The 27,740-nt window shown below is 47.5% G+C and overlaps 1 protein-coding gene across 6 annotated transcripts in view; it reads left to right on the top strand.

The window, feature by feature from the left end:
- The window catches only part of ACACB (acetyl-CoA carboxylase beta), a 119,267-nt gene extending 94,368 nt beyond the window's left edge, over positions 1 to 24,899 (top strand). For 3 of the 6 annotated variants that reach the window (XM_060028233.1, XM_060028234.1, XM_060028236.1), the window contains 16 exons: positions 4,874 to 4,996; positions 5,315 to 5,584; positions 6,505 to 6,602; positions 7,636 to 7,756; positions 9,472 to 9,582; positions 10,450 to 10,593; positions 11,939 to 12,059; positions 13,614 to 13,710; positions 15,542 to 15,638; positions 16,991 to 17,126; positions 18,131 to 18,308; positions 19,909 to 20,021; positions 20,967 to 21,121; positions 21,830 to 22,000; positions 22,111 to 22,247; positions 22,478 to 24,897. In XM_060028233.1, coding sequence (XP_059884216.1) covers positions 4,874 to 4,996; positions 5,315 to 5,584; positions 6,505 to 6,602; positions 7,636 to 7,756; positions 9,472 to 9,582; positions 10,450 to 10,593; positions 11,939 to 12,059; positions 13,614 to 13,710; positions 15,542 to 15,638; positions 16,991 to 17,126; positions 18,131 to 18,308; positions 19,909 to 20,021; positions 20,967 to 21,121; positions 21,830 to 22,000; positions 22,111 to 22,247; positions 22,478 to 22,604 — 2,199 coding nt within the window. In that variant the 3' untranslated portion in view covers positions 22,605 to 24,897. Of the gene's footprint in view, positions 1 to 4,873; positions 4,997 to 5,314; positions 5,585 to 6,504; positions 6,603 to 7,635; positions 7,757 to 9,471; positions 9,583 to 10,449; positions 10,594 to 11,938; positions 12,060 to 13,613; positions 13,711 to 15,541; positions 15,639 to 16,990; positions 17,127 to 17,910; positions 18,108 to 18,130; positions 18,309 to 19,908; positions 20,022 to 20,966; positions 21,122 to 21,829; positions 22,001 to 22,110; positions 22,248 to 22,477 lie in introns of those variants that run through there. The other 3 variants (XM_060028231.1, XM_060028232.1, XM_060028237.1) reach the window with 3 other exon arrangements.
- The last annotated feature ends 2,841 nt before the right edge of the window (positions 24,900 to 27,740 follow it).

Raw genomic sequence — 27,740 nt, 5'->3', positions numbered from 1 at the left:
AAAGACAAATTGTTTACCACTTCCTTTTGGTCTTTTTAATGCTTATATTAAGTGCTGGCTACATGCCAGGAACCGTTCTAAGGGTAGATAGACCATGAGGAAGAGGATGGGGTCACTGCCTTTGAGGACTTTTTGGTCTACTTAAAAAAATAATGTTTTATGTTTTTATGATTATTAAATATACACTGGATACAGAAAAATAGGAATAAGCAAATAAAATTTCACTCGTAGGTAATCACTTGTCTACCATTGAGGACTGCAATACCATTTTAGTGTATTTCCTTCAAGTATGCTTTCTATGCCTTTATTTTTTTTTTTACGTAGAAGGGCCCTTCCAGGAGACTGAGCACACTGGCATTGGTGATATGGGTGCCTGTGTACATCTTCTCCGTTGCCTTGTGAATGACGTTCATGAAACTGAGGTCGTGGACTTCTACTGTCCGCAGGAAAGCATCAGTGTACTTTAGGCATAGGAGATCCAGGATAGTAGGAAAAGCTGCCGTTTAGGGTCCGTAAGGCCTGGGCCTGAGTTCCAAATCTGTCCTTTGCTTCCTGTGTGTCCCTGGGCAAGTTCCTTCACCTCTCTGGGCCTCACTTTCCTCCTCTGTAAAATGAGGCTAATAATATTACCTACTTCCCCAGGTTGTGGTAAGAAATATATATAAAGTATTCAGTAGAATGGAAACTTTTATAATTAAGAATGTCATTGTCTGTATCCTTTTGCCTCAGAAGTCACAGGCCATAAGAATAAGAAACAGACAAATCAGGAATAAATCCATCCACTTTCTTTTAGATAAAGAAACAGAGTATGGTGGACAACACATAAATTTGAAAACAGATGAAAATTTCTGAGAAAAATATATCTTATCAAAACTGACTCAAGAAGAAATAGAAAATGTAAATAGATTATAAGCATTAATGAAATTGAATTAATGGTTCAAAAACATCCATCTACTAAAATTGGGCCCAGCCAGGGACTTCCCTGGTGGCACAGTGGTTAAGAATCCACCTGCCAATGCAGGGGACACAGATTCGAGTCCTGGTCCGGGAAGATCGCACATGCCGCGGAGCAACTAAGCCCGTGCGCCACAACTACTGAGCCTGCGCTCTAGAGCCCTCAAGCCACAACTACTGAAGCCCGCGTGCCTAGAGCCCATGCTCCGCAACGAGAAAAGCCACAGCAATGAGAAGCCCGTGCACAGCAACAAAGAGTAGCCCCCGCTCGCTGCAACTAGAGAAAGCCCACGCGCAACGAAGACCCAAAGCAGCCATAAATAAATAAATAAATAAATAAATTTGGAAAAAAGCATTAATGAAATTGAATTCGTAGGTCAGAAACACCCATCTACTAAAATTGGTCCTAGACAGTTTTACAACAATTGTTGTCAAACCTTCAAGGGACAAATAATTCCCTTTGTATACAAACTGTTTAGAGAATAGAAAAAACAAAGGGAATGCTTCTTAACTCATTTTATCAGGTTATTATTACTTTAATATTAATCCAAGGTAAGAACATTAGGAGAAAGGAAGTTTATTGTCTCATTTATGAACACGGACACGAATCATAATTAAAATATTAGCAAATGAAACCCAGTAATGATTTTTTTAAAAAAATTTAGACTAAGTAGTATTTATCTTGTGACAGCTTGTCTGGTATTAGGAAGTCTATAGTTTACCATGTTAATAGATTACGAACGAACTTAAATTTCTCAATAGGTGCAAAAAATGTATTTGAAAAGATAATATCTATTTATAATAAAAGCTTTTAATAAACTAGGACTAGAAGGGGACTTTTTTTTTAATTTATTTCTGGCTGCATCAGGTCTTCGTTGCTGCACGCGGGCTTTCTCTAGTTGCAGCAAGCAGGGGCTACTCTTCGTTGTGGTGTGCAGGCTTCTTGTTGTGGTGGCTTCTCTTGTTGCAGAGCATGGGTTGTAGGCACATGGGCTTCAGTAGTTGTGGCACGCAGGCTCAGTAGTTGTGGCTCACGGGCTGTAGAGCACACCCTCAGTAGTTATGACGCATAGGCTTAGTTGCTCCGCAGCATGTGGGATCTTCCCGGACCAGGGCTCAAACCCGTGTCCCCAGCATTGGCAGGGGGATTCTTAACCACTGTGCCACCAGGGAAGCCTCAAATTTGTTTATTTTGATAAAAGACATCCACCTAAAATTAATAGCACCTAATGGTGAAATGTTAGAAGTATTCGCTTCAAAGATAGGTACAGATAGAAATAGCCATTAACACCCCTTCTATTCAACTTTTTTTTACTAGAGTTCTTGGCCAATGCAAAAATATGAGAAAAAGAAATAAAAGGTATAAAGACTAGAAAGAAGGAAGCAAAGTTACGTTTTTCATAGATGATATAAATGCCTATACAGGAAATCAAAGAGAATTTATGGAACCAATTAGATAATACAGCAAGATCGCTAGATACAAGAGCAATATACAAAACTTAATTGTACTCTCATAGACCAGCAATAATTGTAAAATCTAATTGGAAAAAATGCCATTTACAATATTAAGATCAGCTCCAAGTTTAGGGATAAATCAAACAAAAAACATACAAGACCTTTATGGAGGAAATTTTGAAACTTTACGGAAATACTTTAAGCCTAAATAGAGAGATATATCATGCTTATGTATGATGGGAAGATTCAATATTGTAAAGATAATAGTTCCCCCCAAATTAATACATTCAGTATAATTCTGGAGTTTTGGTGCAACTGAAAAACTCATAGGGAAAGCAAAAGTTCATGAATAGCAAAAACACTTCTGAAAAAGAACAAAATCAGGAGGACTTGTCTTAGCCATCCTTTAAAATAAGTCGTTATTTGGGCTTCCCTGGTGGCGCAGTGGTTGAGAGTCCACCTGCCGATGCAGGGGACGCGGGTTCGTGCCCCGGTCCGGGAAGATCCCACATGCCGTGGAGCAGCTGGGCCCGTGAGCCGTGGCCGCTGAGCCTGCACGTCCGGAGTCTGTGCTCCGCAACGGGAGAGGCCACAACAGTGAGAGGGCCACGTACCGCAAAAATTAAAAAAAAAAATTAAAAAAAAAAAGTCATTATTTACTTTCAAGCAGTAGTACGTACTACAGTGTGTAATATTATTGTAACAGAGCTAAACAAATAGACCAATGGAACAGAATAGAGTCTAGAGTCAGACCCACTCACAGACAGAACCTTGATTGAATGCAGAGGTGGGATTCTGAATCAAGGGAATAAATTTCACTAAAAGGTACAAAGAAATTTCTTATCTAATTGGGAAAAAAATTTTTCGATTTCTACCTCATCTGGTGTACAGAAATAAATTTCGAGAGGATTAAAACTGCTCGGAGTGAGTTGAAAGCATAAGCATAGGAAAATCCCATAAATGTGACTATGTTAAAATTTAAAAGTTATTTATGTAAAAGAGAAAAGACAAACCCCAGATTGGGAGAATATGTTTAAATATCTGTTTCCAGCAAGGGGTTAGAGCAATATTATCTACAGAGCATTTATAAATCAGTTGGAAAAAAAAAAAACAAGCAAAACTATAAAAAATATGGGCAAGAGTTATAAATAGGAAATTGACCAAAAGAAAGAGAAACTTACAAGATCAATCAATATATTCTAAGGTGCTCACCTCACTGATAATCAGTGAAGTACCAACCAATATCACAGTACAAAAAAAAAAAAAATCACAGTACAGTTTCACACCCAGCAGATGGGTAAACATTAAAATATTTGCCAAAGCCAAGTGTGGACAAGTATATGGAGCAAAGGAGCTCTCACACATTCTTACTAGAACTGTAAAACAATCTGACAATATCCAGTAAATCTGAATTTTCACATACCCTATGACCCAGCAATTTCATTCCTAGGTATACACCCATTGAAACACTCATTTTTTTTTATTAAAAAAAAAAAAAAAAAAAGACCATAAAAATGTTGATTACAGCATTGTTGGTGTAGAATTGGAAACCTAAATGTTCCTAAAAAGGGTTATGAATAAATAAATTGTGATATGTTCATATCATGGAAAACTGAACAGCAGGGAAAATGAATAAACCAGAGCTAAATTTATCAATATGGATAAATCTCTCAAATATATTGGAGAACTGGAAAAATAAGTTGTGGAAGAACGTGTCCAGTGCAATACCATTATTTAAAGTATAAGTCATGCAAAATAATGCTATGTTTTTTGGGGGGTTTTATTTTTATTTTATTTATTGTTTTTGGCCGCGTTGGGTCTTCGTTGCTGTGTGCGGGCTTTCTCTAGTGTGGCGAGCGGGGGCTACTTTTTGTTGTGGTGCGTGGGCTTCTCACTGCGGTGGCTTCTCTTGTTGTGGAGCCTGGGTTCTAGGCACGCGGGCTTCAGTAGTTGTGGTGCACGGGCTCTAGAGCACAGGCTCAGTAGTTACGGCACACGGGCTTAGGTGCTCCGCGGCATGTGGGATCTTCCCGGACCAGGGCTTGAACCCGTGTCCCCTGCTTTGGCAGGCGGATTCCCAACCACTGCGCCACCAGGGAAGCCCCATGCTATGTTTTAAATGTCTGCACATATGATGAAATAAAAATGTAAAAGCCTACAGAGGACTGATGGACAGTAATTCAGGATAATAGTTACCTGAGGGGAGCAGCGGGGAGGAGGGATGGGAATGGGATGGGGAGGGGTACACCAGGGACTTCAACTGCATTTTTCTTATTTCTTTAAAAAAATCTTAAGCTACTGTGGAAAAATTCTGATTTGACAGAGCCATGAGATAGATGCTTGGGTATTTATTTTTCTGCATGTATGCTTTAAATAGTTCGTGATTGAAAAAGAGAGAAAGCAGTAGAAAATATACTTCCTTACTGATGACTTCAGGTTTTTCTCTTTCCTGTCCTCTCTGTAGGCTCTTTTTAAAATGTGGGGTTCCCCGGACAAGTACCCCAAAGACATCCTGACATACACCGAACTAGTGCTGGACCCGCAGGGCCAGCTGGTGGAGATGAACCGACTTCCTGGAGGAAATGAGGTAAAGAACTGAGTCACTTTGCTGTACAGGAGAAATGAACACAACATTGTAAATCAACTATACTTCAATAAAATTTTAAAAAAAACGCTCACAGAGCCCAGCCCCTGGCCGGAATCACCCTTTAAAAAAATTTCCTCCTGGGGGACTTCCCTGGCCGTCCAGTGGTTAAGACCCTGTACTTCCACTGCAGGGGACATGGGTTCAATCCCTGGTCAGGGTACTTAGGTCCTGCATGCTGTGCAGTGCGGCCAAAAATAAATAAATAAGTTCCTCCTGAAGAAACAAGCCCGTTTTCTTGTGCATTTGTGTCCTCGCCAGGTGGGCATGGTGGCCTTCAAAATGAGGTTTAAGACCCTTGAGTACCCAGAAGGGCGCGACGTTATCCTCATCAGCAATGACATCACCTTCCGGATAGGATCCTTTGGCCTTGGAGAAGACCTTCTGTACCTGCGGGCATCCGAGATGGCCCGGGCAGAGGGCATCCCCAAAATCTACCTCGCTGCCAACAGTGGGGCCCGTATTGGCCTTGCGGAGGAGATCAAACACATGTTCCAGGTGGCTTGGGTGGACCGGGAAGACCCCCACAAGGTACGTCATAAAGCTGGGGTGGCAGTGTGACTGCGCTAAGCTCATGTTGTATTTTCTGTGCGGGTGACAGCAGCTCCAAGGGGGCGGACAAAATCTTCTTGCTCTTTGTGTAGACAGCATAGATATCCATAAAGTACATAAACAGGCAGTAAAATTTCATGGGAGGGGGTGACGATTAGGAAAAAAGGTCTAAATGGGATCCTTAGGGGGACAATAATGAAAAAAAGTTATTTTTTATGTAAACACAGAGTTTATACATACTGAGCATCTCTTGGAACGCAGTGCACACCGAGGATGCAAATGTGAATGACAGCGTAATCCCTGGCCTCAGGAAGTTCTTAAAAATCATCCAGGAGACCTAGAGACACCAGCTACCATAAAAGGCAAAATGAATAGAGAAAAGCACACATCTTGTGATGTGAAAATGCAGGGGACAGAGTCATTCTGTGCAACCGGAGCATGAGTTCTCAAGGGGGTGGTATTGCCCCCGCCATGGGGGCAAAAAATGATTCTTTTCATGTAAAAAGCATACACACACACATATATGTATACATACATACACACATAAACAATATATCTACAATAAAATTTTATTGGGGGGGCAGGGGGGGTTGGCATTAAGGAAAAAAAGCTCCGTAGGGGAAAGAGAATGAAAAGATGATTAAAAAACATTAAATCAGAGAGCCCAGGAAGAAAGTGAGGTTGTATTGTAAGGACCAGTGGAAAGCACAGAGCAGACCTTCCCTTTATTACTGTTATTAACATGGTATTAACATCAGACAGGTAACTGTGTTATTAACATGGTGTTATTAACACCCCCGCCCCCACCCACCCAAACCAGTGTTGACGTTAAAACAAAACAGTGGCTGTTGAGTGCAGGAAGCTGGACTCATAGCCTTACTGAAGTATATATTTTTAAGGGAATTAAATACCTGTACCTGACTCCCCAAGACTACACCACAGTCAGCTCCCTGAACTCCGTCCATTGTAAACACGTCGAGGAAGAAGGAGAATCCAGGTAAATAACTGACCAGCCAGCGCCTTCATTTTGCCTGTGGTTAATTTCAGCTACTCCCAGGGGAATCTGCCTCTTCGCCTCTGGGCTTATGACAGTATATCAAGCAGGTGGTAGCGTTTGTACAATGGGACCCCCGAGCTCCACTGGGGGCACTGATAGCTCAGACACCTGGGGCATCCTTTAGGGTGAGCCCATCCTTGTCATCCCCAAATGAGGCACGTCCTTCGCAAAAATACCACATCATGCAAGGAGAATTAGGTTGGATTCCCATAGTGTCCCCAGAGCTGCAGGTTCACATTTTGTGACCAAATTAGCCAGACTGACTCAGCGGTGACTTGGTGAGCTGGGAAGATGCCGGGAGGGCCTGCTTCGTGAGAACGTCAAGGGCAATACCGGCTTGTGGGTTGTGGGTTTTTAAAATCAGATTCTGATTTAAATCAGAATTTCCCAGGCTGAGTTTCCTGGAATGTTAGTTGGTGATTTGGGAGGATGGGAGGGAGTGAAAATTTTCCGTAGTCAAGTAAGTTTGGGAAACACTGGGTTAAATGAGATCCAACAAGCATCTTTATCGCAGGCCTTCTCAGAACATTTAATGCACTGAAATGCCGTGTGAATCCCTAATGGGTTAGGCTGTACAGTGTACTTATATGGCCACGGAATCTTGACTGATTGATTATGAACCACGTGGCTTCTCCTTGTATACCCCCATGTCTCTGTAGACCAAAGGCTATTCTAGATTGCTTCTGGAGGAATGCAGGGTGGGGTGACATTTCATCAGGACAGCCTCTGAATAGGCAAACTTTATCTTTGGTTGGAGGGGTGATGATTATCGATGCTGTACTTGCCCTTCTAGAAACTTTAGGGCCAGTCATCGGGGGCCTAGACCCCCGCCTTCATCTCACCTCTGGCTGCTTTATCACCTTCCAATCCCTCACCTTGCTTAGCCTTCCTTCCTCGGGTCCTTGGGAAACGCATCAGCCTTGGATTTTTCTGGGCTAGAGCTCAGTGTTTAACTCGCATTTGGTTCTTGAAGGTATGTCATCACGGATATCATTGGGAAGGAGGATGGCCTGGGCGTAGAGAACCTGAGGGGCTCAGGCATGATTGCTGGGGAGACCTCCCTGGATTATGATGAGATTGTCACCATCAGCTTGGTGAGTCCCCTCCTATTTTCTTTTCCGTCTCAACTTTTTATTATAGAAACTTTCAAATAGTCAAGAAAGCAAAGAGAATTGTTAATGAGCCCTATGTACTCATCACCAGCTCCAACAATTATCAACGTGTAACGATTCCTATGTCCCCAGTCCCTCTGCCCCCCTGTTCTGGAATATTCTAAAGCAAACTCCACTTATATCTTTCCATCTGTAAGTACCCCAATGTGGATCTTGACTAGATTAATTTTTTAAAAACATAACCACGGTACTGTTACACCCAACAGTATCAGTGGCAATTCTTTAATATCATCAGAACACAGTTTGGGTTCAGTTTGAAGTGTTATCTCAAAAATATCCTGTTAAGAGTTGGTTGGTTTGAATCAGGGGCCAATCACCTCTTATTTAAAAGGTACCGAGTATTTAGAAGAACTTTTGTCCAATTTTAACTGGTACTAAATGACTCTCTTCCCGCTCCCCAGTTTGGCCTTTTCAAAAATATTTTCTGTTTCTGGTAGAGTCATAGTAATAGTACTTTTCAATGGTAAACTGTCCCTCAAGATACGATTTTTACCTTCAGTGTTGTATCTTCAGTTTCCAAGGTGGAAGATGTTGGCCATGAGTGTCTTCCTTAGGCTTGTTTTCTAGATGTCATTTAAATATGTTTCATATATATTTCAAAATAAAAAGATTTATGCATATATTTACATATTCCAAAATATTTTTATTTTGAAGAATATAAAAAGATATGTATATCTTTACATATTCCAAAAATATATAAACATATATGTATCTTTTATTTATATATATACAGACAGGCACACCTCAGAGATGTTGCAGGTTTGGTTCCAGACCTCTACCATAAAGCAAATGTTGCAATAAAGTGGATATAGCAATAAACGTCACACAGATTTTTTGGTTTCTCAGTCCATGTAAAAGTTATGTTTACACTATATTGTAGTCTATTAAGTGTGCAATAGCATTAATGTCTTTTTTAAATGTACACACCTTAATTAAAAAATCCTTTATTAAAAAAAAATCCTTTATTGCTAGAAAATGCTAACCATCATCTGACACACGGGGTTGCCAGAAACCTTAAGTTTGTTATAAAAAAAAAAAAAAGCAATATCCGTGAAGTGCAATAAAATGAGATCTGCCTGTATGTCTTTTTATTTTTTTATTTTTTTTTATTTTTTGTGTATATCTTTTTATTTTGAAATAGTTTAGGACACACCAGATACGAGATAGCATAGGCAGGTCCTATGTACCCATCACCCAGCTTCCCCCATGACAGTATAACCATCGGACGTGATCGACATTGACGTTGACACAATACTGTTAACTCGGTGCAGACCTCGCTCGGATTTTTCCAGTTTCACACGCCCTCTTAGGCCTCCTTTGGTTGTGTGAACGGCTGCAATGTCTCAGGAGTGACCAAGCTCAGAAGAGCCACAGACATGCCTCTTGAAGCAAGAGCCAGAACATTCCACTTCCGCTGTCTTTACAGCACTCTTCTTTGCTAACCCCATTCTTTCTGGTTAGGAGGCCGAGGTCAGGCACCCTGAAGGAAGGCTTGTGTCACGCTGTTTGGCCTCCAATCAGGTTGCCAGTGGCCAAGCTTAGCTTCCGTTGGTGCCCAGCGGGTCCCTGGGCTGTCCCCACTGTGGGAGGTGGGGCACGTGGCCCTGGGGAATGCAGGAGGGATCCTGTCTCCACAGGTGACCTGCCGAGCCCTTGGGATCGGGGCCTACCTGGTGAGGCTGGGCCAGCGAGTGATCCAGGTGGAGAATTCCCACATCATCCTGACAGGGGCAATGGCTCTCAACAAGGTGACCTTGAAGGGGCCACTGGGGAGTGGACATGTAGGGGGCGGGGTGGGGGAGGGGTCATTTTAACTTTCCCAGTGTCCCTGATGGGGGATTTTTCTCAACATGAAACCAGTTTCATGCCTACTGATGTAAGAGCTGTTTTTCCATTTTGCAGTTATATGGGCCTCTTATGAGCCAAAAAAAATACGTACATATATTAGGCTCTTCTGGTGGAACTAACTCTGTATTACTGTAATTTAAATTTTTAAATATTTTTGAAATGTTAAAAATTATTAAAATGGCATTACACATTGCAGAAAATTGGAAAAAGACCCCCCAAAAAGTAATTTTGCTCCTACTATAATTTTGGTGTATTTTCCTCTCGTCTTATATCTTAACATGGTTAGACTCCTAGTGAGTGCAGTTTCATTCGACATTTTTCCCTGTATTAAAATGCTTTCCACATTGCTGTAAAGCCTCCATAACATAATATCTGCTAAAACCCCACTGAGGGTCTCAAAGTCCGGCCCCTGAACCGGCAGCATCACCTGGGATCACATAAAAATGCAAATTCTCAGGCCACACTGCAGACCTGCTGCATCAGAAATGTTAGGTAGGGTTTTGCTTTGGAGTTGACTAGAGTAATCAGCTGGATCACTGGTTCTCAAATTGTGCTACATGTTGGAATTTTCTGGAAGTTAAAAAAGAAAATACCAAAGATTCTGATGTAATAGGTCTGGGTACAGCCGGGGCATCGGGACTTTTGAAAGCTCCCAGATGATTCTAACATGCAACCAGGGTTGAGGACCACTGAGGGAGATGACTTCCGAACAGGTGGAAGGGCCCTGGGCCGGGCAGAACCTTGCTAACCCTGCCATGTCAAAGCAGGTCCTGGGCAGAGAGGTTTACACATCCAACAACCAGCTGGGCGGTGTGCAGATCATGCATTACAATGGTGTCTCCCATGTCACCGTGCCGGATGACTTCGAGGGTGTTTGTACCATCCTGGAGTGGCTGTCCTATATGCCAAAGGTGCAGTATCCCCCCCTGCAGCTAAGAGCCTGGAAGACTCTGTTGTCAAGTTCATTTGCCAGGTGGTGTGGGAAACAGGGAGCACTAAAGATGTGTCTGGGTTTAATTTTTCTTTACTCCTCCCTCCTTCCCTCTCTGATACCAAGCCCTGTACTTGCTGTTCTTTGCTTTTTTTTAAATGCCACTGTAAGGATGCTCTCTGTCAATCCTTTAGAAAGAGGTGGCAATTTCAGTGTGGGTGGACATGTGTTAAATGTGGAATGATGTATTTAATGAATTTAAAAACAAAATAGAGTTCTTACAACTCCTACACCAAGACCAAGATTTAAGAGTCATCACTAATATTTGCTGAGCACTTACTAAAGCCATTATGTGAAGCCCTTTATCTTCATGATGTTGTTAAATCCTCACAACAGCCCTATCGGAGAGCTGCTATTATTATTACCACTTTACAGATAAGGAAATTGAGATTTAAAGAAATGCAGTACCTTGTCCAAGGTAATATAGCCAGTAAGCGGGTGGAAACAAGCCTCTAAAATGCACATGCCATCCTGTATGACAGTTACTAGCAAACTAATTACCCTGAATAATACAGCTAGAATTTTACACACAAGGTGCTTTGAATTTTAATGTCAAACATCAACCACTTTAATATTTATTTTTAAATCTTTGTTTGTTAATCCCACAACTCAGAAAGTTAATTGCTAAATATCCTCTTTATACCCAGGGAAATAGTTTATACTATTTACAAAAAAATAATTTACAAAAAAATAATTTTTGTAATAATAATTACAAAATAATTTTGAAATAATTTACAAAAAAAAATCACCTCTGTACTATTTCCGTGTCATTGTAAATTCTCTAAGGGAATAGTCGATGGTTGGTGCCTGAACAAACAGAATAAAAGGCTGTTCTCGAACAACAACAAAAACTAGGTGGCATTTCCTCTCATCAAAAGAGGTAACATTGGACAACAGAGAATCCTCAAGCTTTGCAGTCAGGCTCGATTTGATTCTTGGCTTCCTCCTCCATAGTAATGAGGCCTCAGGACCATCTCTTAATCTTCCTGAGCCTCGGTTTCCTCATCTGTGAAATGGGAGTAACAATAGCACCCACCCCAGGGTGTTATCGTGATGGTTAAGTGACATGATGTGTAGAGCCCGGCGCTTACTAGCCCCCCCTCACCAAATGCTACTCATAAATGTGATGATGAGCTATTTGGGGTTGAGCTTCTGTCACGTAAGCAGGCATCACCACCAGAGGAGGAGAGGAGGGCAAAGAGCAGGCTGCAGATGTTACTGACAAGCACAGAGGACTGAGTTGGAGACCTGGCTTTCTTTTCTAGGATAATCGCAGCCCTGTCCCAATCATCACACCCACTGACCCCATTGACAGAGAGATTGAATTCCAGCCATCTCGCTCACCCTATGACCCCCGGTGGTTGCTTGCAGGAAGGCCTCACCCAAGTAAGTTCTAAAGGGCTTTGCCTGAGACCTGGGTCTTGGGGCTTCTTTTCTGCACCTGGGATAAAGGAACGTATCGATAGAAGCACTGTTACTTGGTCAGATATCCCAGAGGGATACACCAGAGATCGAATGCAAAGGGGGTGGAGGAATGGAGATTTTTCTCTAAGCTTTTCCTGAGCTATTGACCAAGAAGGGGTGGAAACAGCCTCCGGTTTCTGGAGCTGATGGATGGAGGTGAAGGGTAGCAGAGGTCATGGCCTCCCTCCCCAAATTTCCCCAAATGTGGTAACATAGGTGAAAACTCTGGTGCTGTGACATCAGGGTTTCAAAGAGAAGAATGCTTCTCTCTGTCCCTCTCTCTCTCTTTCTTTCTTTTTCTATTTGGCCAAACCTAATAAGGTGATTCTCCATGAGTTTACTCAGGACCAGCAACTTAGCCTCTTCTGTCCCCACGTTTGCAGATTCACGTGGCTAGATGTGCACACACAGGTTCAAACACCCCCGTGTGCACCCACGTGCTTTCACACACACAATTCTCTCTCTCTCTCTCTCTCTCTCTGAAAGGGACAGGTAGGCCTCCTGGAAGGATTTGATTACATTCGGAGCAACCAGAACAGGAAAGCTGAGCCGCCCCTGTTACCACAATCCCGAGTCTAGAATTTCACACGCTGTCCCCTTTAGAACTTGGCCTCCCCATCCAGCTGTGTGGGGCAGGGGACGTGCTGCCAGGAGCGTGCCAGGCCTTGCCAGCAGAAGAAGCCCCAGGCCCTGCTTCTCCCTCTGCCATTTCTCTTGGGCTCTCTCGCCTGCGAGCACTGGCTTTATCTTGATTTAAAAAACGCCTGATACATTACTGACAGTTTTCTCCGGCTAGTCAGGCCAGCCCCCAGGCAGACACTGAGGCTGGGCTGCTTTGTTCCCAGAAGCCCAACCTCCCGCTCCTGCAACTTGAGATCTCTCGTGCTACCTGGCACCTCGTGTCCAAACTGCAGTCATTTACACCGTGGTGTGGATTCCTGGCCCCACGTCCTCTCCAGGGATGGCTGCAATTGACATCATCATATTCATTCTCTCTCTCTCTCTCTCTCTCTCTCTCTCTCTCTCTCTCTCAAATTGAACACTTTCTTCCCAGTTAAATGGTTTTGAAGCTGCAGCCACCATGTCAGGGATGAGTTTTTGGGGGCAGGTGGTCCCTTCTTGAAATCCTACCTTCTGAAAGCATCCATCAGCTCTCTTTGCCTCTTGGGAAGAAAAGGCAGAGACGGTGATTAGGGTCTCCTTGTCTTTGGCCTTGACAGGAGTTGATGTATATAGTTGGATGTTCTATATGGACTGAATTCCTGACTTGCTGTATTTTTTGCAGCCCTGGTTTTGTGTGTTGGGGGGCGGGGGAAGGGTCGGTATCTGTGTAGTTTTCCAGGAAAAAAGGTATTTGGGCTGTCAAGGTCAGGCTGTCCTTAGAGAGACGGGAGAGCAGTCAGCTCCTCCAGGCGGATGCTGGGGGGCCCTTATCAACCCAGCCCCTGGCCTGGACTTCTGCCCTTCTGCCCACAGCCCTGAAGGGATCCTGGCAGAGTGGATTCTTCGACCAGGGCAGTTTCAAGGAAATCATGGTGCCCTGGGCCCAGACCGTGGTCACGGGACGAGCAAGGTAACCCTGAGGATGGGGCAGGCAGCACACACCTGGCCTCCCCAGGTATTGGGACTCCCAGGTACAAAGCCAGGGGTTCTTTCCTCCTAGGTGGCCCCTAGGGACCCTTTTTCCTGGGCCCAGGATTTTCTGAAAGAAAAGCCAGTGGGGGGCAGGGGGCGTGGTTTTCTGGGTGATGAACTTCTTCATAAAGTCTGGGTTTGTCTCTGGCTTTAGGCATCTCAGCCAACCTCTTGCTGGGGGCCAGCACCCTTGTCCCTCGTGTCTGCCCCTGGGGCAGGGCTCCCTAGCCAGGGGGCCATGGACCCCTTTGGGAATCAGAAGGTGGTACTCCCCCCGGAAACTGCGCAGTCAGAACCGTGAATTCCCATTTCAGGAGGGCCACAGGCAGGAACCCCTGTTGTAGACCATAGCTGGCAGAAGCCTTAAATGCTTGAATGCTTTGAAAGCGGAGCCTCTCATTCCTCAGTGGTGTAGCCCGTATCTTTTTGGATCACTCCAGCTGCCCAAAAGTTCCTCTTTATATGGAGCCCAAAGCAGCATCCTCATAATTTACCACTCAGATTCCTGACACGATGTAGTTGCTTCCAGTCCAGGTTTGGAGTTGGACCTGAGCTCTGTCATTCACCCTCTCTGGGCCTTTACATCCTCATCTGTAAAATGGGGCTAATAATTTGACACCTCCCCCACCCCAAAGGATTGTTGTGATGATTAGAAGAGATAACATACGTTAGGCACTTAAAATATAAAAAAGGAGTTCCCTGGCGGTCGAGTGGTTAAAACTCCACGCTTCCACCGCAGGGGGCGCAGGTTTGCTCCCTGGTCAGGGAACTAAGATCCCGCATGCCACACAACGCGGCCAAAAAATTAAAAAATAAATAATAAATAAAAAGCTTTTAAAAAATCATAACCACTCCACATGTGGTAGCAGCTCCCATCACTGTCATTATTGTTGTTATTATTTACCTCCCTGCAATTACTATGAAAATACTAAGCCTAGTATTAGAACTTAGCTGCTTCTCCATAAGTGTTTTATTTTTTTTAATATGTTTTTTAAACATGAGATGAAATCTACTCCTCCCTCCATAAGGAAGCTCTTTATCTGAAGACTGCTCTCCCCAAACCTGCCTCATACAACTGTTGGGAGTGTAAATGAGAGTAATTAAGCGCTGCATGTGGCTGGGGGCAGCCAGTGGTAAGCGGTGATAGATGCCGATGCCACGGACTCCCCGTGACTGAAGCTCCTTCAGGCTCAGCATCCCTCAGCCCTTTTCCAGATGTGACGTGGTGTCTGGACCCACGCTGTCCACCGTGGTAGCTGCTGGCCACACGTGACAGTTCAAATTCAGATGAGTTACAGTGAAAGAGCATGACATATTCAGTTCCTCCACTGTCCCTGCCGCATTCCAAATGCTCAGTGGTCACGTGCAGCTCGCGGCTGCCACACTGGTCAGGCAGGTGGAGAACGTGGCCATCATCAAGGAAAGTTCTAGCGGACAGTGCTGCCCCCGTCCCTGCACTGGCCTGACCCTCCCCCCAAACATGACCGCTGTTGCCCCAACAAGGTCACCCAGAGGACCTTGCCAGCCTGCTAGTTTGTGAGGCTTTTCACTGCTTTGGGGCTGCTGCTTTTCCTTCCGGTAGAATAACCTGCCAGACTGAAAACAGCACTGTCTTCTGTATGCCCTCATCCCGGCCACCCAGGACCCAGCCCCTATGCCCGTAGACTATCACGTGTAGAATACCAGCTCGGGCTGGCTGGACCCACCGGTCCCCGAATCTGCCTGGGATGCTGCCCAGCGCCCCAGTTCCCTTGTGCTCCACCTTGCAGGCTGGGGGGGATCCCCGTCGGAGTGATCGCTGCAGAGACACGGACAGTGGAGTTGGCTGTGCCCGCGGACCCTGCCAACCTGGATTCCGAGGCCAAGGTTAGGGGCCAGGGAGCTGGGGCTGCTATTTTCGTGTTGTTTTGGGTTTTTTTTAATTGAAGTGTAGTGTACTTACATTATCATATTCATTTCAGGTGTACAGCACAGTGATTCAGCATTTTTATAGATTATGCTCCATTAAAAGTTATTACAAGATAATGGCTATAGTTCCCTGTGCTATACAATAGATCCTTGTTGCTTATCTATTTTATACATTGCAGTTTGTATCTCTTAATCCCATACCCCTAATATGCCCCTCCCACCTTCCCTTTCACCTTCGGTAACCACTAGTTTGTTTTCTGTGAGCCTGTTTCTGTTTTGCGTATATGTTCATCTGTATTATTTTTTAGATTCTACATATAAGTGATATCATCCTGTGTTTGTCTTTCTCTCTCTGACTTATTTCACTAAGTATAATATTCTCTAGGTCCATCCACATTGCTGCAAATGTCAGAATTTCATTCTTTTTAATGGTTGAATAGTATTCCACTGTATATATATACCACATCTTCTTTATCCATTCATCTGTTGGTGGGCACTTGGGTTGCTTCCATGTCTTGGCTATTGTAAATAGTGCTGCTATGAACATTGGGGTGCGTGTATCTTTTCAAATTAGTGTTTTTGTTTTCTTTGGATATATACCCAGGAGTAGAAGTGCCGGATTGTATGCTAGTTCTATTTTTAGCTTTTTGAGAAACATCCTTACTGTTTTCCAGAGTAGCTGCACCAATTAACATTCCCACCAGCATCGTACGACGGTTCCCTTTCGTCCACATCCTCACCAACATTTGTTATTGTAGACTTTTTGATGATAGCCATTCTGACAGGTGTGAGGTGACATCTCACGGTAGTTTTGCTGGGGCTGCTGTGTTGGCTGGCTCAGCTGACAAGAGTGGGTCCTAGGTGGTCACACGTCTGTCTTTCCCGCTCAGAGACTCAAGGGAGCCCTTGGCCCTGGGGGGGCTTCAGCACACTCTATGGGGTGCATAATGCTCTGCACTGTCTTCCTCAGAGGATGACGGGTCCCTAGGAATCCCTCCCACCTCCAGCCCCCATCGCTGTTGCTATTTCTAGGGTGGGCCACACCGCATACTGGGAGGAGTTCAGAAGTCAGAGGGCAGGTCCTCGGACCCCACTCAGTGGCCTCTTCTAGCTTGTGCCTGTCAGCGGGCAACGGGAACCTCCCTGGGCTGCAGCGTGAGGGTCACGTGTCTGAGGGTTACAGACGAGCTGTTGGCTAGGTGCCAACTCAGATCAGACTGCCTGTCCTCCGGGGTGAAGTGTGTGGCCGTCCCGTGTTCCGGGGCTGCCCTTGCACAGAGGAATCGGACCCGGGCCACTCTGTGTTGCAGATAATCCAGCAGGCCGGCCAGGTGTGGTTCCCAGACTCGGCCTACAAGACGGCGCAGGCCATCCAGGATTTCAACCGGGAGAAGTTGCCCCTCATGATCTTTGCCAACTGGAGGGGCTTCTCCGGTGGCATGAAAGGTAAAGTGGCCTTCCTTGTGGGTGCCCTGAAGCCTCGGGGTCGGCACTCAGGACAGCCCCCTCGGGGTCCCACCATCACTTTAGCTCAGCTCCCCCAACCCTGAGCCATTCAGGTAACGCTGCCCGTTTTACAGTTGAGGAACTGAGGGTGCCTGGTGTGACTTGCTAGAGGTCACGGTCACACCAGGAGTGGCAGGGGAGGCAGGGGCGGCCCCGGGAAGCTGCCCGGTGACCTGGGCTGTCACCTCCCCGCTTGGTAAGATGGGGAGAAGGCGCCTGCCCTCCTCAGGGGGCTGCCGTGAGCATCAGTGACCTGACAGTCAGGCAAGTGCTTCTGAAGCCACCAAGCGCATTTCAAGATACAGTGACCATCAGTGGGATGTTGAGGAAAGAGCCGGACGGGGGCCGGCAGACCTGGTCTGAATCCTTGCTGGGTGGGTGACTGCTCCGAGCCGCAGTTTCCTTCCTCCATGAGGGGAGTAAGAATAGGACCAACTCAAGGGCCAAGGTGAGGACTCGCTGAGCCCATCACTGGCACGTGGTGTTTACTCTCAGTTTGATTATGGTGGATTTTGTTATGGTGCTGTTGTTACCATGTGGGGTGCTTGGTACTGGATGGACGCCTCTTGGTAGAAAATAAGGACCATCTGCCTGTGGACAGGAGGGAAGGGCCTGTGTTATTGTTGGGGAGGATTCTGTTCTGGGAATAGTGGGACAGGCCAGGTGCATCTCGGAGTCAGAGCTGGAAGGAATCTTAGAAATCATTCTGTGCCTCCTTTTCCAGGTGCGGACACTGAGGCCCAGGAAGGGAGGGGGACCCGTCCAAGGTCCCGTGAGCACTTAGGGAGCAATCTGTGCCTGGGCCGGTTCCTGCCTCTCGGCCCAGTGAGAGTCTTTCCGTAGCGCTGTACAGCCTCCCAGCTGACCACGCTCTCCCAGAACCCCCAGGACAGCGAAGACCGGGGCCTGCAGTCACCTCACCGGGCGGCTGCCTTGCCTTTCAGACATGTACGACCAGGTGCTGAAGTTTGGAGCCTACATCGTAGATGGCCTCCGGAAGTACAAACAGCCTGTCCTGATCTACATCCCGCCCTGCGCGGAGCTCCGGGGAGGCTCCTGGGCGGTCATGGACACCTCCATCAACCCACTGTGCATAGAAATATACGCGGACAGAGAGAGCAGGTGGATGCGCCACCCCCAACCCACCTTAGCCTTTTCTTGTTCTCACTCCCAGTCCTTAGGCCCCATCACCTTTGAGCCACTGGTTTGAGGATCACAGGGGTGTTCTGAGTTTCTGAAAGGACAGAGAGCCTCCAGTTTTACCAATCTGAAACTAGCATCCAGTGTGCGACTGGATGGTCTCAGTAGAATTAGTGGCTGGAGCCCAGAAGTGGTGGAGGAATTGTCTCTTCTCTCATCACTTATACTCACCTGCTTCCCAAGGAAGTTTGCAATCAAATTAAGAAAGACCCAAAGCATCTGAGCTTCCTGGCAGCCAGGATGAAAAGGGAAATATGACCAGTCATCTAGTTCTTACTAGACTCTGAGTCTCTCCCAAAGCTCTTCTGTAGAGACTGGGTTTTTTTCAGTTTTATATAACCCAGGGCCCAGTACAGTGCCTGACTCCTAGTGGGTGCTTGGGAAATACTGGCCAAACAAATGACTGAATGAATACTTGCATGAGAGGATACCAGTTCTTCAGGGGAGAGAAACCTTCTTGGCACTTTTTTTTTTTTTTTGAATCAGGAATTCATCCCAGGAACTTTACAGAAAGAATAATTACAATAATACTTGCAACTCAGTGTTTGAGTGCCTTCAAAATGAAGACTATGCCAAATGCTGTGTAGACTCTAAAGGCTTCAAGAGTAGTTCTGCCCAAAATATAGATAGGCACCTTCTTCCTGTGTCTATTCCCTTATTCATTCCTTAATCCAATGAATATTTATTAGGTACCTCCTATGTCTCAGGTGGTGGGTTAGGCATTGTGATATGGTGCAAATGAGCCAAACCTGCCCTGCCTTCAGTGGCCCTAGACCTTCATGGAAGGCTGCTGAGATCACCCTCCCGGAAGACTCAGGACGAGAACAGCCTTGAATGGGGCCATCATTAACTTTTCACTCTGGCCACCAGGAAGCTCAGAGCTACATATAGTATTGCTCAGGGTTTCCAAGCTATCAAAAGAAAAGGGGGCAGGGGGAGCCTGAGGGGTGAGTGAGAGAGTTGGGAATGAGAGGGTCACTCATACCTTGGATCCCTCCGTGTGCCTTTGTGTGCTTTAAAGAGATCAGAAACAGTACCCTGGCCCTAGGAGAGCAGAGATTAGGAAGGCCACAAAGGACTGTGGCTGAAGAGCTCGAGGCTTATGTTGTTCTGGAGAAAGTCATAGGCTCTTGGAGCTGAAAGGGCCTTCCAGAGTTCAGAATAGTCCATTCCATTTTTTACTTTTTGGCTTCACCATGAGGCATGTGAGATCTTAGTTCCCCGACCAGGAATCAAACCCGCACCCCCTGCAGTGGAAGCACGGAGTGTGAACCGCTGGACGGCCAGGGAAGTCCCAGAACACTTTATTTTAAAAGCTGGTTTAGTTCTTCATTCTATGGATGTAGAAGCAGATGACCAGAGAGGAGAAGTGACTTGCCCAGGGTCACACAGTGAGTCAATGAAAGAGCAGAGGACTGACACCAGATTTCCTGGCTGTCTTGCCTCCCCCTGCCGTGTCCTCTGGCTGTCGCTTGCTGGGGGACACCTCACACACCACCACCCCTGCTGCTGTTTTTTTCAGAGCGAGTGTTCTGGAGCCAGAGGGAACAGTGGAGATTAAGTACCGGAAGAAAGATCTGGTAAAGACCATGAGAAGAATCGACCCAATTTACCAGAAGCTTGTGGAACAGCTAGGTGAGTGGGTCTGAAATGAATCACTTCTCAGAGGTCAACAGAGGCTCAGCCCTCTCATTGCTGGAGGTTTCTGGTATGTTAAAAATAGTGAAGACATACCAAAACACAGCAGCAAAAATTATGAGATATTTTAAATGTTCACATACAGTGTATCAACTCCTTTAACATTAAAAAATATACACTATGCCTTAGTGAATGTATTTCTCGGCACACACAAGATATAATAATTGAAGTATTTCGAGCCAATAAGAAACATTAGAATTTTGGTAGCAAAATTACCCTTTAGAATTTTTCCATCAGACATATTTTTGTTTGAGTGACAGCTTTGTTTCACTTGTAACTTTAGGTGTAATTCTCTTTAAAAAGTCCATGTTAGGTGTCAGTGTCTTTATAACTGATAACTGATCTGTGTCATCATAAATTCACAGGATTTATGATGATGGTGATGACGGGTGTATAATTTCTTTGATTTGGTATCAGGGTAATGCTGATATCACAGGGCGAGTTGAGAAGTGTTTCCTCCTATTTTCTGAGTTTGAATTGGCACTATGTCTTTAAATCTTTGATAGCAGGTTTCTAACTACAAATTCAACTCCTTTATTATATATAGGAATGTTCAGTTTAATCTGTTTCCTCTTAGGTGAGCTTTCATAGTTTGTATATTTCAAGGAATTGGTCTGTTTCATCTAAATTATCGAATTGGCATAGACTTGTTTATAATATTCCCCCTTAGATTTTACCATATATATTACAAATGGTAACTGATAGTGTCCTGTAAGCACAGCGGGCCTGATAAAAGGGGATAAATTTGAAGTTGCGTGTTGAATGCTGTCTTGCAACTCTGGGTGCATTTTTGAGGCTGCACGAGCGACTTGACTTCTGGGCATTATCAGAGTTAAAGCTGAGGCCTGTCTTGCCCACCCTGGTTCTTGCCCTTGCCTGCAGGAATGTCTGAGCTCTCCGACAAGCACCGCAAGGAGCTGGAGGGCCAGTTGAAGGCCCGGGAGGACCTGCTGCTGCCCATCTACCACCAGGTGGCGGTGCAGTTCGCCGACCTCCACGACAAGCCCAGCAGGATGTTGGAGAAGGGTACCATCTCTGTAAGAGCCTGCAGCTCTAGGGTCGGCGCGAATGGCCCATCCTAAGGTCACCTGGTTTCCAACACACAGAGGATATTTGGGCTCAGGGCTTTGGGATGAGTCAAATGCCACACGTTAGAATCACCTGGGGAGCTTTAAAACAAAAAAATCCTAGTGCCTAGGTGGCTTTCCAGACCAATTAAATCAGAATATGGGTGGTGGGAGTGGGGAGAAGCCAGACATCAGTATTTTTTTTTTTTCAGGTCCCCAAGAGATTCCAATAAGTAGCCAAGTTTGGGAACCACCAGTCTAACCTCTGTGTGTGTTTAGAACTGCAGGTCCAGATTTGGGAACCATTGTTCCCACCCTGCATTCACCCACCACTGACCATCACAACCCCGCCCTATTGCCCTGTCCCCACGAGGACATCCCCAGTCCTGCTCCCCCTGCGTCCCGTGCTCCTTCCTACCTCGCCTAAGCCCTCCGTACCTCTGGTGAGCCCGTGTTCTGTGTCTGGAGGTGGACGTGGGCGCCAGGTTTGTTCTCCAGGAGAGGCAGCCTAGAGACCTGGCAGTGTCCTGCCTCTGCCGCCTCTCCAAGCCTCAGTTTCCCGGCCTGTAAAATGGGAATGGTCCCAGAGCCTTCCCCAGCACAGGGCCGGGCCCCGGCAACCTCCCGAGTCCCCCGCCCCACCGTTTCTGGGGGCTCAGGCCCGGGGCTTGTCCACAGGACATCCTGGATTGGAAGACCGCCCGCACCTTCCTGTACTGGCGTCTGCGTCGCCTGCTGCTGGAGGACCAGGTCAAGCAGGAGGTCCTGCAGGCCTGCAGCGACCTCAGCCACGTGCACGTCCAGTCCATGCTGCGCCGCTGGTTCATGGAGATGGAGGGGGCCGTCAAGGTCCTGGGGCAGAGATGGGTGGGCTGGCAGGCGGGGGCCAAGGGGGGCCCGAGGGGGAGCCCCGCCCGGCAGGGTGTCCCTCCCTGACGCAGCCTCTGTTCGCTCCCCAGGCCTACCTGTGGGACAACAACCAGACGGCAGTGCAGTGGCTGGAGCAGCACTGGCAGGCGGGAGAGGGGCTGCGCTCCACCATCCGCGAGAACATAGAGTACTTGAAGCGAGACTCTGTCCTCAAGACCATCCGAGGGTGAGTGCCCGCCCCGCCTGCCCACCCACCTCTTGGACTTGTCAGCGAGCGCAAAAGCCAGGACTCGTGTGACAGTGACCACAGCAGGAAGAGTGTTGGGAGCTCTGGGTGGTTGGCTGCCCCCCGCCCCAGGAATGGGAAGGGGCCCTGCACAGGGATCTGGGGCTGCCGTAGGGCCCATTGAACTCAGGAGCAGGAATGACCTCACCCTTCTTTCCCCTCCCATGCAGCCTGGTTCAAGAAAACCCCGAGGTGGCCGTGGACTCCGTGGTGTACATATGTCAGCACGTCAGCCCGGCCGAGCGGGCCCAGATCATTCACCTCCTGTCCACCATGGACAGCCCGGCCTCCACCTGACCCCGGTCCTGCCGGCCACTTGCAGGTCCACGGGCAAGAGAAACCGCACTGATCTGCTGACTGCAGGCCCTCGCCTGCACCTTGGGAATTTGCTTTTTAAAACTGCTGCAAGGCTGCTGACCCCCAAGTCGCTCCTGTTTCAATAAAAGTCTCAGAAGTGGCCCCTTCCAAGCAGAAATCACCTCCTCTCCATTGTTGGCAAGTCTGTGTTTTGTCTCTTAAGACATTTTGCTGCGTCACTGAATTGAATTGAACCCAAACACCCCAGTTTCCAGCCACTTTCCGGTGCCTGCTTTGTGGGATCCAGGTGTTCTTTTTAGGTTCATTTTATATCAGAGCATAGAATCTTATTATTATTATTTTTACTCTGAGACCAGCTCATGATGTAATCATCTTATAGCAGCATAACAAAGCAAGAAAAATAGAGACAAGACAAGAGAAAACCTATTTTTGTAATGGTGCTTATTCGGATCCTGTTGCGTCACCCAGGAAAGGGTATGAATGATTTTTTATTAAGAGCGTAAAATGGTATTTTGCTCCCCATGTGGCCCCTAGTAGTGAATCACTAGCAACGTCCCATTACCAGGCTTAGTTCTCTCATTAGCAGAGAATTGCATAGCCGTAGGTTCAAGGGCATTGGGAGACTTCTTTTATGTGATTCACAGCCCTCTGCCTGCCCCTTCCCTCCGAGGAGGAGAGGACGAACCCTCCCATGTCCTGGAGGGTGCATGAAGAGGCAGGCATCCTCCAGCCCAGGTTGGGAGGACAAAGAAGAGAAGGAAAGCCTTCTCCAAACTCGCAGCCCATCTTGCTCACAGGTGTCACCACTGTGCTTGCTATCACCTGCCTTGGAGGGCCCTTTGGGTCACCTTCACTGTTTCGCCTCTTGCCTCAATGTCCGTCGGTGGGATCTGGCCCTGACGGACAGAGCTGTTGGTTCCCGAGGACTGGAGCACGAGGACCACACTGATTCACTCAGGGAGGGCTTCGCGCTGCATCCGCCAGTACCTGAAGGCCGCACAGCATCAGGACCTGCGACCCTTCTGGCCCCGTCCATCTGTCCCTGGGTGCCAGTGATGGGAGGGAGTTGGCCACCCTCCACTGCTGTGATGGGCAGTTTGAGGACACCAAACATTACACCTGTCCAACTTGGAGGCCAGCGAGGTTGCCCGGGGAAGCCCCTACAAGCTGGGATGCTGGAGGATGTTTGAGGCCGTCGGCCAATGACAGCTCTGGCCGATGAAGGTGGTGTGGGTGCAGCGAGGGGTGGGAGAAAGATAAATTAGCCGTTGTCGCATCCTGAGACTGGAGGGGGCAGGGAAGAGTCCATGCTGCTTTGGGAACTGAATGCTTTCTGTTGGGGGGAGGCCCTGCTGGTTTGGGAGGGATGATAAGTCGATGACTAGCTGCTACCCAGGAACAGTGGGCGGAGGAACCTGCCGGGAAATATGTGGAATGAATAATTTTTTGAAGGAAGTACTTTGACCTTGGCTTATTTGGACCAGAGAAAGCAGGCCGCCTCACTGGGGAATCACTGCCCATTCTCCGACAACCACTGAGATCTTGTGCAAGCCCCCATCTCAGGAGGACAAAGCTCTGATTTGACTTCCCCTCCCGAAGGCCACCGGGGGAGCGGGGGACCACTTCATGCTTGCAGCTCAATTTCAAACATGGACGCAAGCTGCTGTCTGCCGGCAGCTGAACAGACTTTCCCTGATGGGGTCGACTTTTCTTCCCTCGAGAGACTTAGCACAGGCGCCTCCAGGGAAGGGAGAAAGGATCAGACCCCTGAGTGTGCACAGAGGCCTGGGTGGGCAGCCCGGGTCTAAACTGAATGCTCAGGGTGACGGCAACTGGCTACCTCCAGTGCCCTGGCCTCGTCCCGTGCAATCCCATGAGCTTTTGAGGTGGATGCTACAATTCTGTCTACTTTCTGTCTCTCTGAACTTAGCTATTCTAGGTGCCTCATAGAAGTAGAATCATACAGTATTTGTCTTTTTGTGACTGGCTTATTTCATTTCGTATAATGTACTCAAGGTTCATTTATGCTGTAGCAGGTGTCAGGATTGCCTTCCTTTTTGAGGTTGAACAATTCCATCATTATATAGATCACATTTTGTTTATCCATCATCTGTCGATGGACACTTGGGCTGCTGTGAATAGTGCTGCTATGAACATGAATGGCAAATATCTGTTCGAGTCTCTACTTTCACTTCTTTTCTTTTGGGTATATTCCCAGAGGGGAATTGCTGGGTCACGTGGCAAATCTGTATTTAAGTGTTTGAGGAACAGTCGCCGGTTTCCGTGGGGCAACACCATTTTACATTCCCACCGTCACTGCACGAGGGTTCTGATGTGTTCGCATCCTCATTAACCCATGTTGTTTTCTGTTTGTTGTTTTTTTATGGTAGCCATCCTGTTGGGTGGAGCCTAGAAGCCATTTTAACTCAAAAGACATTGAACCTTTTTCCTTGCATCCCTCAGACATCTTGGGCGGGATGTACAGACCCCACCAGCGAGCCTGTAAATTCCCAATTCCTCTGCCTCCGCTTCCGCTGCCCACTCAGTTGCTCCTCCCCCGGTTGCCCTGCCTCCCTTCCTTCCGCCAATGAAGTTTCCCGTGTTTCAGCTGCCTATTTAGTCTTTGCCCTGCTACCCCTGCACTCGGGGGACTGTGACTCTGGAGATGGAAGGTTCAGCATCTGTACCCAGAGGAACGGCATCGGTACAACCAGCATCCTCCAGAGGCACCACCTCATCTCCTACTTCTGACCTTTTATCCTTCCTCTAACCCCCACCAGCTGCCTTTCAGGAGCAAACACTACACCAGGCAGTACGGTGCCGTGGAAGGGGCCAGGAGATCTACAGACCCAGGGTTAAATCCCAGCAGCGTAACCTCAGAGTTTTGGCTCCTTTTTATTTTATTTATTTATTTATTTATTTATGTATTTTGCGGTACGCTGGCCTCTCACTGTTGTGGCCTCTCCCGCCGCAGAGCACAGGCTCCGGACACGCAGGCTCAGCGGCCGTGGCTCACGGGCCCAGCAGCTCCGCGGCATGTGGGATCTTCCCGGACCGGGGCACGAACCCGTGTCCCCTGCATCGGCAGGCGGACTCTGAACCACTGCGTTGGCTCCTTTTTAAACCAGCAAGTAGACAGTGTCCACTGAGCCCTCTGAGACAGACGACTGACCGTGGGGAAGCAGAGTGTCATCGGAATCCCATCTCTACCCCTTGCTAATCACAGGTAAGCTACTCGGCCTCTCTGAGCCTCCGTTTCCTCTTCTGTAAAATGGGGGTGTGTTTGTTTTCTACGGCTGCTGTAACAATTAGCACAAACTCGGTGGCTTAAAAACAACACAAGTTTATTCTCTTACAGTTCTGTAGGTCAGGAGTCCGAAATAGGTCTCGCTGGGCTAAAATCAGGGTGCTGGCAAGGCTGCAGTCCTTCTAGAAGCTCTAAGGGAGAATCTGTTTTCTTGGCTTTTGAAGCTTCTAGAGGCCTCGTTCCATCTTCAGAGCTTGACATTGACTTCCCTCTTCTACTTTGAGCCTGTGATTACATTGGGCCCACCTGGATAATCCAGGCTGCTCTCCCAGCTTAAGGGCAGCTGATGAGCAACATTGATTCCATCTGCTACCCTAATTCCCCTTGCCACGTAGCATACAGTCACAGGTGCTGGCGATTAGTATGTGGCTGCCTTTGGGGGCCATTATTCTGCCCACCACAGGGGGTGGCGGCTTTACACCATGGGGAGTAGGAGGGAAAAATAAGATACACTGTGTCATAGTGCACATTGTAGCATGGAGTAAGCCCCCTCTGCTCCTAAGCCAGTGTTATTTGTCTTTTTGTTGTTAGACTGTGGGTGATTTCTCGTGGAGGGGGAAGAAAAGCTGCACAATCATGATCTGAGACTCAGTTTTCTCATCTGGGAAATGGGACCATCCCACTGGCTGGGTGTCTGGTTGTGCTGTTTCAGGGAGATGCTGCGGGAGCAGCGTTTAACTCCACGATGCACACGGCGGGCCCTCAAAGGGTGGCAATGAGTATGTTTCTCCCATTAGTTGGCCAACTGCAGAGAAACCCTCAATTAAGCCTCATTCCTCCGTCTCTCCTCTATGCTTTCTTCTGGCGTCAGTGTGGTCCCTGCACAGGTGGGGTTCTGGCTGTGACTGGGGCTCTTGCCCAGAGCCCGTGACCCTGTGGCCTTGGCATTTTTGCCCTGACTCTGTACATACCTGGCCCCATTTGCCTGTGGTAAGGAATGGATGCGACTCAAGAAAGGGCTCCCCAGCCCTCTCCACGTGGTGATCCAGCCACTCAGCCGCCATCCTCCCAGCTTAGCACCCCAGGAGGAGGGCACCCCTGTGTCTCAGAGCTTCTACAGAGCCCCCAGGTGATGCTTATTGGCTGTGACCAGTATGGCCTGAGTCACTTGCCCCCCAGTCAGTCACCGGAGATGCCCGGGGGTTGTGATGCTCTTATTGGTCAGGCTTCAGTCAACAGGGCCACCCTGGAGCCAAGCTGAGGAAGAGGGGTGCTGGGGAGAGAAAGGCATCCCAGGGCTGCTGCAGGCACCCCCTCCCTGCGGCCTGCCTGTTCTCCACTGAGGTGGGGCCCCCTTCAGCACTTCCCGATACCACCCACAGCCCCATCATCCCCTACCTCCCCTACTTGCTAATTGTTGCATGTGTGTGAATCTGGTCTCCCCAGTGAGGCTGCAAGCCCCTTCCTGGGTGGGCTTAAGAGTTCAACCAACTCCTAATTAATATGCCCTTTGGCTGTTACCTTGGGTGGCAAGTCACCTCCATTAGTCCTCTGAGCCTCAGTTTCTCCGTCTGCAAAATGGGTGTAATAACTAGTAAGACACGCCTCTTAGGGTTGTAGCGAGGATGGAATGAGCTAGTTTACAGCAGTGACTGGCGCAGGGCCTGGTGCTGAAAAGGGTGCCCCCTCCTCCCACCTTGCTGCCTTCTCTGACCCCAGGTGGGCACCGAGAGCCAGCTCTGGGGAATGCTGCTGAGCTCGGGCTCTGGACCTGGCACACACGGACTCAGTCCTGCCTCCTCACTGGACCCCGAGTCCTACCCAACCTCTCTGAGCCTCGCCTTCTGAACAGTAAGCGAATGCCCATC

This window comes from Delphinus delphis, chromosome 13 (genome assembly GCF_949987515.2).
Source record: "Delphinus delphis chromosome 13, mDelDel1.2, whole genome shotgun sequence".
Lineage (NCBI taxonomy): Eukaryota > Metazoa > Chordata > Mammalia > Artiodactyla > Delphinidae > Delphinus > Delphinus delphis.
Note: the sequence above shows the minus strand (reverse complement) of the source record. Positions and strands in the feature narration are given on the sequence as shown.